At 41.5% G+C, this 11,449-nt stretch overlaps 1 protein-coding gene across 1 annotated transcript; it reads left to right on the forward strand.

Annotated features, from left to right (window-relative positions):
* Positions 1 to 378: 378 nt before the first annotated feature.
* Positions 379 to 11,120, forward strand: kctd16a (potassium channel tetramerization domain containing 16a). The gene is made up of 2 exons (XM_030766399.1): positions 379 to 1,207; positions 10,666 to 11,120. The coding sequence occupies exons 1-2, from the start codon at positions 379 to 381 to the stop codon at positions 11,118 to 11,120; spliced, it is 1,284 nt and encodes a 427-aa protein (XP_030622259.1).
* The last annotated feature ends 329 nt before the right edge of the window (positions 11,121 to 11,449 follow it).

The following is an 11,449-nucleotide window of genomic DNA, read 5'->3' on the forward strand; positions in this document are numbered from 1 at the left end:
CGGAAGTTAATTTTTCGATCCCTGGCTGAGGTGAGAATTTAATTAATGTCCTCGAGACATGTTTGCCTCACTCTTAATATGTTTGAGATTTTTCACGAGTGCACGTTGAAATAAAGTCTATGGTCAGACGTCTTACATTGTTTTTGATGTCTTACATTGTTGGGGACAATAATTAATGCAGCGGCACCAAATCAGCGTTAAATGTAGAGTTAAGAAGATTCGACGTCAACATGGTAAGCATAACAGCAATTAAGGTCAGATGGGCTCAGGAGCTATGAAGCACGGCAAATGTATTTCCCTCCATAATTATCAGATAGACTCGAGGAAGATTAAATACTTCAGAGCTTTGTTCCATTTAGTTGAAGGTGGAGGACTAAAATGGCATTGACTGAGAACTGTAGGACTTATCAATCGCCAAAGGACCACGGCGGTGCTCAAACTTCTTCCGATGTGATTGAGCTAAACGTAGGAGGACAGGTATACTATACTCGTCATGCTACCCTCACAAGTGTTCCAAATTCTTTGCTTGGTAAAATTTTCTCCTCTAAGAAAGACTCCTCCAACGACCTGGCAAGAGACATGAGGGGACGTTATTTTATCGACAGAGATGGGTTTTTATTTCGATATGTATTGGACTATCTTCGAGATAAACATGTCGTTTTACCGGATCACTTTCCTGAGAAAGGGAGATTGAAGAGAGAGGCTGAATATTTTCAACTGCCAGAGCTGGTCAAAATTTTATCACCGGACGAGTTTAAACTGCGTCCCGATGAACACATTTATAGTGATTTCGACGAAGCGTCTCAGGGAAGCGACCAGAGACTGTACCCCTCCTCTTACCTGGACCCGCGCGATAGGAGATACGGATTCATCACAGTTGGATACAAGGGTTCGTGCACAGGGGGAAGGGAGTCCCAGACTGATTCAAAATCCAGAGGACTATCAAAAATTTTCATTTGCGGGAGGATTGGTTTAGCGAAAGAAGTATTTGGAGACACCTTGAACGACAGCCGTGATCCCGACAGGCCACCTGAACGATACACCTCTCGATTCTACCTCAGGTTTAGACACCTGGAAAGAGCATTTGACATGCTTGCGGAGAGTGGATTCCACATTGTTGCATGTAATTCGTCTCTGACCTCCTCTGTTATCAGTCGACAAGCGGATGAGCGGTTTTGGAACAGTAGTACAGAGTATGTCTTTTACCGTAAGTGAGGCTTATTTCCACCATGACCACTGTTGTCGTTGTACACATTATTAATGTTATGAAGATAGACGTTAATGAATCAAATCAAAAACATACTCTGTTATATCCGCTTAGGTGAACTTTCCGAACAGGCATGAGAGAAGCCTACCACTAGGAGGCATGCATGGATAATCGGCTAAATTCAGAGTATTATGAGGATGTAGGAACGTTCACTTTTTTGGGGAGGGGGGGTATTTTCGGACATTCTCAAGGTTAAATTGTTACACAAAGCGGCAGTATGTGAAAATATATCCATTTGCTGTGAACTAGAAGGTTTACACGCCTTTGCTGGTGGCAATGCATGGAAATTCTCGCACGTCGAAGTTTAAAATGCAAATACAAAATCCCAGTAATTTATTCTGGAATACGGAGCCGAGTTAATTCAAAATTATTCAGTTTTTATTTTTTAACTTTACATGAGGTGTTGCTCTGGTTTATTCAAGTTAATGTACGGGCATGTTCAATCGTATTTTCTTGTGGATCAGTTTTCAGTTAAATACACGACCAGCTGTGAAACATAATGTAAATTCGATCATCCCTGTACAACACTATTTAGTTTACTTTAGGCAGACAGGAAGGTCGGATAGGCCTAAATGAGCAATAGGCTATAGCTTACTTATGAGACTTCCCAAAGCGACGAATTCATGCCACGCGGACCAAGGCCCTGATAGCCGTGTATAAGTTGTGAAGACTACATTTAATCTTCTTTTATGTAATATGTCTAGCCCTAATGTTGTGATTTAGGCCTCCTCAAGTTCACGGGTGCTCACTGTGTGTACACCAACACCTGTCTTCATTAGCGACTAATTTAGCTCATAGTTGTCTGAGATGAGAGAGATGTTGCAGCATATGGCCAATTAAAAAGCACTTTGTCCGTAATTCTAGATGAGTCCCTCCCGAGAAAGTGAAGAAGTCGCATTTGGCAGGAAAGAAAGTCTTGAGGACGTCGAGGGGAGTGTAGGTGATGAGACATATGGTTTGTTAATGAAGTACTCTGTGTCACCAATATAATTACTACCACATAGGAGTAATTGCACCCTCCGCCCTGCGCTATCATCCAATGAGGATAGTTTTCAAAGACCTGGAGTACGATGCTATTGGCTTTAAATCTTGGGAGAAACCCGTTAAACGGTCACTTCTGGGTTTTGTCTTGGGTTTTTTTTTTCATCCTTCTGCATAGCAGACTGACGCCACGGCACAATCTTTTTTGGTATGAACAAAATGTCGCGTACAGCGTGGGCCTATACGGACAGTCTGACCCATCTTGAAACACCGACGGAGCAATCTTTACATCCACCAAATGCGTGGGTGATAAAGATTGTAATCATGTATATTTTTACTCAACAAATTTGAATATAGCAAAAGAATTATGTGGGATAAGATTTATCAGAGGATTATCTCATTTCTGCTAGTGTTAATATAATCGCAGATTACAGTTTACAGAATGACTAATTCTGTACACAATATATAATAGCATTTGGTTAAGAGCAGTTCTGACTTGATGGAGTGACAGCCCTTGTTTGTCATCTAACTTTGGAATTTGTCAGTGATCAGCAGAAGCCCTTGTGATCAAATGCAGCAGTTGTTCATTACAGGCTTCAGTGCTTTCTCTTGGGTGGGTGCTCACAAAACGTCGCCCAAATGGCAAAGTGGTTTACCAATTTATATTTCTTGAATAATTGATAGTGTATTATTTGTGAGACAGAGGACCCATTTTCATGGGGTGTATGGTAAGATCATTCATAAATGAGAAATGCTGTCCTGTTCATCCATCTACTAAGTCAAAATATTTAACACAGGTTACTCCTGTCGTGCTGTCTTTTACATCGTCTAAACTGATGATTTAGCTGAACACGACAGAATACTATCACAAAAGGCAGTGTAACATTTATATCTAAAGAACATGAACAAATTGCACATCCCTTTCACATAAATTCATACAAGGCACTTGTCAGGAGAAAGAATGCCAGACACTCAACTAGTAGTCATTCAACCGAACCAGTGCTTGCAGTCTAGGGAAATAACCTACCTAATCCAGTTAAGCCTGGTCCCCTTACCCAGTGGTTCTCAACTCCAGTCCTGAGGGACCCCTGTCCTGCACGTCTTTATTTTAACTCTTCCTTATCACAGTTAATTGAGCTAATCAAGGGCTTGACGATTAAATGATCAGTGGAATCAGGCGTGTCAGTCCTGAGCAAAAACAAAGACGTGCTGGACAGTGGGCCCTCAGGACTGGAGTTGAGAACCACTGTCCTAACCTAATGCCACCCTGTGTGCTGTGTATAACATGTAAGTATGCTGGCCAGTGTGTGTGAGTATTTAACTAGTGAGATGCACTAGGAGGACCGCATGGCCAAACCTGGGTGAATGCGGGTGGCGTCTCCAGAGGGCTGTTCCAGTACGCCATGATGTCCGTGCCTCTTGCTCAGCAAGCCCAAACTGAATCTTCTAAGTTCAGTTATGGTGATGGCAATCCGACTGATGCGCGAAAGCGAAAGACTCCAGTGTCCAGTGGGGAAATATTGACAGGGAATGGGGAGATGATACCGAAAACCGATGTTGATCAATGTGGTGCATATGTTCGCGATAAAACTATTTAAAGAGTTCTCAAGCTCACCCCTCTTGCCAAATCCCTTCTTAAAGAGACACAACACCCAACTAGGCGGCACCTTCCAGTATGTGTATGTCAGTGCCTTTCCCCACTCTACCACTGCAAGGCTAACACACTGTACATGTACCTATAGAAGGCCTATATATAGTGTGTCAGTAATAAAAATGAGAAAGATTCTCTTTTATATTCCACGAAAGACATGCTGAAACCTTAAAAGAAACTCTCTCTACTCTCTCTCTCTCTCTCTCTCTCTCTCTCTCTCTCTCTCTCTCTCTCTATATATATATATATATATATATATATATATAAACACACACACATACACACACACACATGTATATATATATATATGTATATAGGTGTGTGTGTGTGTGTGAGTGTGTGTATGTATGTATGTATGTATGTATGTATATGTGTGTGTGTATGTATACCTATATATATATATATATATATATAAAATACTAAACTGCTCTGAGTGAGAAATTGCTTGTTGCTTGATTTTTCCATTTTAGAGTTTTAGATTGATATTAGCAATCATCACCATTAAGATGATGAATGACTCTAACCTTATGTTTTACTCGTTAAAGACTGGAGCTGTATAGCTAATTATCTAATTGGCCTGCTTGAATGCTTTCTAATTAAAAAGCTATCAGATGACACTAAATATTACCTTCTTTGCAGTGCTCAGGAGAGTTTTAAATGGTAACCAATGACAAATTTTGGTCATAAAGTAGAAGTGGGGATTTAATGATCAAATCAGGTTTTTCTACCACAGAATCAATTGAATCATTAAGAACAGAAGTTGAACAACACATGGAATAGACCAGTACCAGGACAAAGGTCACAGGTCACAGGGGAACACTCAAAGAGCATAACTTTCTGCTGTAAAGTGTACAACATTTGCCATAAATTGGTTAGACCTCATATTGTGGTTCAAATGTTTTCCATCCTAAAGCAATGAAGAATGTAGTTTCAGCATGTTATATATATAACATGCTGAACTGTAGCTCGAGATTAATTTTTCTTCTCCTGCAATAGCTGTGCAGCAGTACTTGTTAAAACACCACATGCCCAGGGAGAGATTACACTTGACACATCCTCTTAGAAGTTATAATGTGAGTTTACTGTGTTTATTATGCCTGTGAATGCAGTTATTTGCCCCTATAATGGAGTCTGCACAAAGGCACCAAAATGACAGCCGAATGGAGTAAATCAATCCCAGCATAATGGTGAATAATACAGGGTTGGGCAGTGACTCTGCTTGTATAGATCTGTACAGGAGATGGAGGGTGTGAGGCTAATAACACACAGTACAAGTCTCAGCTGAGGGAAACCACAGCCTTGTTAATCTTATGAGGTGACAGGAGTCATTCATAGTGAGTTAATTCTCACTTGAGCAACCTGTGACTTTATTAAATTCTCTGCCTGGCTTTTGATAGCTTTTGATATAACCTGTAAGCTCTGTGAACAGGTTTATCAGGCTGGTGAGGATTTTCTGAGAGTTTTTCATGAGGTCAGACTGATCCCCTGCTTAGGTATTCCAGACTGACTACAGGGGGAGATCTTAGCCCAAGCATATCCTCAAAGGAAACCAGTAACAAAGCTCATCGACCTAAAACCTCAAACTGCCAGTTAGAAGATGGAGAGGTCATTCTTTTGTTCTAAGCTGTGCTGTGCTCTTCACTTGACCTCCAGAACAGCCTAGTTCACATGACACATGAGGTTAATTTAGTTGATGGAGTATTTTTAAAAGCAGCCATTCTAAATAAGTCCAAAAGTATTTAATATGTGTCTTTGATGAATAGAATCAAAATGGGAGAAATTAGTCAACAATTTTTGATGTCCTGGCTTCTTTTTTTTTTTCTTTTTGCCCCTCAGGTGGTAACACTTACTTTCTTCATATCTCCAAATACTTGATTTTTGTGATGCCAAGCACTCTGGAAATCCATCTTTCCTGGCTGATTATACTTCATCAGCATATTGCAAGAGGACTAAAGGACTGTCAGATTTAGAGCAAACATGCCAGTATATCTGGCTGGCAGTCTATTTTCCTGTCAGACAAGGCGACAGCAGCATGCGACACAAGCGGGAAACGGGTGAGCTTGTCATTATCGGTTGGGAGATTGTCACTGTCACTTTGCCCGTGGTTACCAATCAGGAAATGCTTGGACAGCAGGAGATGCTGTGATTGGCATGACTTGTCCTCAGATCAGGACAATGACTCTTTTATGAATGCAGCCAAACTGGATAGGCTTGCCACTCCGCCTCATTTCAAGTCATCTCGCAGGTGGTTTTGTCAGCTTTTTTTTTTTTTTTTTAAATAAGTGCCCTGATTAGAAATACGATCGAAGGAGGAGGGGTCCTAATTTGAATTCTCATTCCTTAAATATATGCACATAATACACGCTTGATTATGAAGCAGCAGATGATGATGCTGGTATGCAGAGGTCGGGGCAGGCCCTGACCTGCTCACACGTGGCTTTCAGCAGTGATTGCTGAATTGTGTATGCTGTATATTGAGTTCTTGCCTACAAGGGCAAGTCAACCGTAAAGCTTCAAGGACACACCCATCTTCTTTGTGAATTACCATATCCCAGATACATTAGGAAGCTATAGTGAAAAAAAACTGGGCATAAAACCAGAGAATGAGGCATTGTATTCCTACACCAGTCTTGTATTTGGTGTTAGCAGTTTTACTCGGGAAATTTAGAAAAGTTCACCAAACTCTTGCCAAGACCAGAAATATGCTGCAGCAAACACTCATACCTGGTGCTGATTTGATGTCGTTTTTTCCTTGTTTTTTTTTTTTTTGTTTTTTTTTCCTTTAGCTTGGTATAATTGTGACCCATGAGGTGGCTATATTGTAAATTATTCTCCCTAACCACACCCTGCTCAGTCAAAGGAGCAAGATTATTTAATCAAAAAGATTTTTCTGTGGTGTTTCACAATGTTATGATAAACAAGGAATTATTAAAACACCAGTGTGTTCTGTAGCAGTCCCAAGCTGTGCAAGGATAAACATCTCATTTCTGTGGTGAAAAAACTGATGGTTGTTCCTGACTGTCTGTTTTCCCTGCAGTACGGAGTCTGAGGCGGAGACCCAGATGTGCACTTGTATGTTTGGTCTGAATAAAACCACTCCACTCCATCAGGGCCTTCAGGGTTATGGCAGGACTGATTGGTGGGTTTGTCTGAGCATAGAGGAATTTGTTTGGCTCTGTCATCTCTTTAAAGCCGAAGCCTTATCCTTTTTACATCTTACACTCATAAGGGAAGTTACTGAGAAAGGGATGTTTCTAAGAATATCTGTCTACGCAATATTATTGGGCTTATGCAACACTGTAAATGTTCGGTTTGAGAACTTCAATTTTGGCAGTGTTTTAAAGAACAGTGCAGTATTTGATGTATTTAATAAGTAATGAACTTTCTCATCTGTTTCAGTTGGTGTATTTCATGGAATAGCTTCTCAAAATGGCTCACAAAAGACCATTACGTCATTAGAACGGAGGCGCGCTGATTATATTATTCTTAAAGCAGGTTACCTAAGCGTAAAAAAGTTACCTGGGGTCACTTAAGCATTTATTAATGCATGTGAAATGTTTTTAAAGGCTGGTGTTTTTTCTTGAGAACTACAGACTACAAATAGACCACGCTCTTTGTAGACCAACATGATAGACTTTTCTCCTCTTGGTGGGCTGCCACTGAAATATTACACTGAACACAGGTAGAATTGGACCGCTGCAAGGCATTGCCGTCCGAGCGGGGGGTGCGGGGGGTGGGGGGTGGGTCAAAGAGAGGCGAGGTAGGGGGTGAAGGATAACCCCTTGACTCTATCGTCGCGGTTCAGTGCCCATGCCAAGAGCATCTCTTGCCCCCTTTGTGTGATTCATGAATGCACTCTCATGCACTAACTGAGTTAGCACTGGAAACAAGCCTCAGCAGTAATGGGCAATATGATCTGTACAGACGCTTGCTTCTCTCTGTGCTTTGTGTAGGAGAAAGGGAGGGGAGGGGGGTGGGGTGGGGTGGGATATGAAGGGATTTCATGAACAATGCAATCAGTGGCTTAGCAGATGTTGCAAGATACTCTTTCTGTATATTAATTGATTTTGTGTATACATTACCAGAGTATGCAGTCCAATGTAAATACCAATAATGTGCCCCACTTAAAACAGCACCATAACAAAGCTTCTACAGTGCTGCTCATTGGACCATGAAGGATAAATTTCCATTTGATGTTGTTTTGAGAATCAAAAGACAATAGCAAAAAATAGTCAAAATCCAACTGTCTGCAAGCCGTGTATAATATGTGAAATAAACTTTTCCGGGGCTGTTTTTAGAATGGTCCTCACTTTGGCAGAGCATCTGAAGAGAGAGTCGTGGTGAAGTGCTGCTCAATGCGACTCATTTCTCTGCAGCAGCCTGAAAGTTTTATGATACTATTACTGGTGCTGGCCCAACTCCTAGACAGGCACTCCCACTGGGCAACCCCATCCATCCATTTGGAAACAATGTCTAAATCCTGCACCCTCTTTCCATAAAAGGCCTCATCTGGCCTGTGTTAGAGGAGAGAGAGAATAGAAAGAGAGAGAGAGAGAGAGAGAGAGAGGGGGCTGATTTAATTTCCATGGAAGGAAATGGCTCTCCTGATTCTTGGCTTCTCAGACTCATGGATGGGCTATTAAAAAGCTTCTCTCCGCTCACCAGTCAGCCCAGTGCAATCACGCTGCATCACTGAGCTCATTATTATGTTCAGTTGCAAGAGGTTAGAATCTCCATGATAAGAATCATCAGTAATTGATGCAAATATACTGCTCATAGGTAAAAGCCAAATAATTGCTCTCAAGAAGGTATTATAATAAGGTTCCACTAACTGGTGGGTGTACTTAAAGACAATTATAGCTATAAACATATAAACAGGCTTTAAATGTACGTCTCTGCCCACACAGAGGACTTGATTCTTCGCTGTTATACACCAGATCAAAAGAGGCTCACAAAATGAAGACAAGAGAGGCAGAATACAGGACATAAGCACTGTAATACGAGAGGAGAAAGAGAGAGAGAGAGAGAGAGAGAGAGAGAAGGAAGGAGGGACTGAGAGATAGAGTGACCCCAGGAGAGAGCATATCTGACTTATTCCCATGGGCTTTTGTGCTCCAGATAATGCCCTTTGTCTTTTTAACTGCAAAGCTTTCAGAGAATGCAGAGGAGTAGGTATGCGCACAAGCACACCCGCGCGCGCACACACACACACACACACACACACACATACACACACATACTTCTATCTTTGTGAGGACACTCAGTGACATAATACATTCCCTAGTCCCCTTACCCTAACCTCAACCATCACAACTAAATGCCTAACCCCAACCCTTACCCTAACCCTAACCCTAACCTAAACTTAATTCTAACCTGAACCCTAAAACCAAGTCTTAACCCTCAAACAGACCCTTGAAGAAGTGAGGACCAGCCAAAATGTCCTCACTTTCCCAAAATGTCCTCATTCCCAAGGTCTAAAATTCAAACTGGTCCTCACAAGGATAGCTGTACAAGTACACACACACACACACACACACACACACACACATAGACCTATACGTAGTCTTTGCTTTGGAAGGATCTTTGGTTAAGCTCATAAAGGTGATATAGTATGTGGGCCTCACCAAGTCAGTGCCCCAGAAATTCAGAGTGAACTATGTCTCCCCTGCTAGTCTTGATAAAGCACCTGCACTTTGTACCTAGGGACTTAAATGTTATCATGGAAGTTGCTGGAGCAGGTGTCAGGAAACTAAATTATCTGACAGTAGTTTGAAAGTCACCAAGGTGAACTAGATGTCATCTAATTCTCTTTTCATATAGGTGCTTTTTTTCAGGTCATATTTTCTCTTTGACCACAAATGGCTGATGTCCAAATAAGACAAATTGGATGTATCTTTAAGCACTATCCATTTGTCAAAACATGGACTGAAGAACTGCTGAAGTGCATCCTGACACTTTTAATTATTGGATGTGTTTTGATCATACAATTTTTACAGTGTGTTATATTTCATTCAAATTACCTCACAAAGATACTCACACATTCCTATTGGCAAGCAAAAGATGTTCAATGTTCACTTTTATCTCATTAAGACAAGGACTAAGCTCCTCGTGACTTAAGTTAAGCTCATTGTTGTAAATACAAAGCAAATGAATCCCATTAATGTTCAGTCGGAGATTTAATGCTGATGTCTGATAGCGAGGTGTCACTGATAAAGTCAAATTTGTAGATCAATCTTTCAGTGCCCAGTCATTCAACTTCCTAACATGCTGATGTGTTCAGATTGCTGCCAGTGAAACTTTTCTTCATCTGGAAAAAAAGTTCACAGCAAGTTTATATTTCTAAATTCATTAGCTTTAATGTAAATTCCATAAATATACTCTGCTGTTCTGTCTGAGCGCCATCTAAAGTCATGGACCTTTATTCACAAAACTGTTGTGATAACAGTAATAATCTTCATTCATCTGTACTCTTTCACCTTTGTGATCAGGTTGCATGCAGCTTCTCATTTTCTATAAGCATGAATTATCTGAAATATGACACAAGACTGATAGACTAGCAAAAGCACTAGCTTATAACTTGCAAGAATGACTTGGAATTTTCTGTCAGCTTCAGAAGGTACTTCATAATGTGCAAATCTACAATTTTTTTATATCTCTGTGTGTATGTGTGTGCGTGTATGTATGTGTGTGTGTGTGTGTGCGCGTGTGTGTGTGTATGTGTGTTTGTGTGTGTGTGTGTTTGTGTGTGCATGTGTGTGTGTGTCAGGTGGTCCTTCCGGATGGTCCTCCTCTCACTGCGACTGCTGCTGCAAGAGCCACAAAAGTGAGCGTGAAGGTGAGAGTGGCACTTCTTTCAACGAGCTCTCCACATCCTGCTCTGAAACCCAATCAGAGGCCAGCTCTCCCCACGAGACGGTCATCCTTAAGCCCGTGAGCCGACCGCCCAACATCCAGACTCTGGACCGCCCTGTGAGAAAAGGTCCAGCCCAGATGCTTCAGCAGAGTGAGATGCGAAGGAGAACTGACCTTCTCCGAACTCGAACCACCGCTGGCCCACGAGACACCATGGCAGGGAAAAGGAAACCAGTCAAGGAGAAACTGACCGTGCAGCAGGAACTGGAGAGATGCATCCAAGACTTCAGACGGATTAAAATCCCCGAGCGCTTTCCTGAAAGGAAGCATATGTGGCAGTCAGAGCTACTGAGAAAGTATGAGCTGTGAGGTGTGATAGCAATAGACTCACAGAGGCTGCTCTCGCAGCACAACATTCTTAACTGAGTTTAAGATCTCACATCAATACAGATTTTCCTGAGCACAGTCTGTTTGTTGGTCTAGCATTTTCACGAAATGCTTAATGCACAAAGCAATTCCTTTAACCTTAACTGACTCCCACAGGGTATTCTGTTCTACCAGAAAGCACAATGACTGTAATCTAGATCCCATTCACTCTGGTTTTCCATCGATCTCTAAAGCTCCACATACAGTAAACAAATCCAGCTGGCCATCACCTTGAAATGAGCTGGATGTATCTAAAACATAAAGAGTATCAG

The sequence above is a fragment of the Chanos chanos genome, chromosome 2, assembly GCF_902362185.1.
Source record: "Chanos chanos chromosome 2, fChaCha1.1, whole genome shotgun sequence".
Classification (NCBI taxonomy): Eukaryota; Metazoa; Chordata; class Actinopteri; order Gonorynchiformes; family Chanidae; genus Chanos; species Chanos chanos.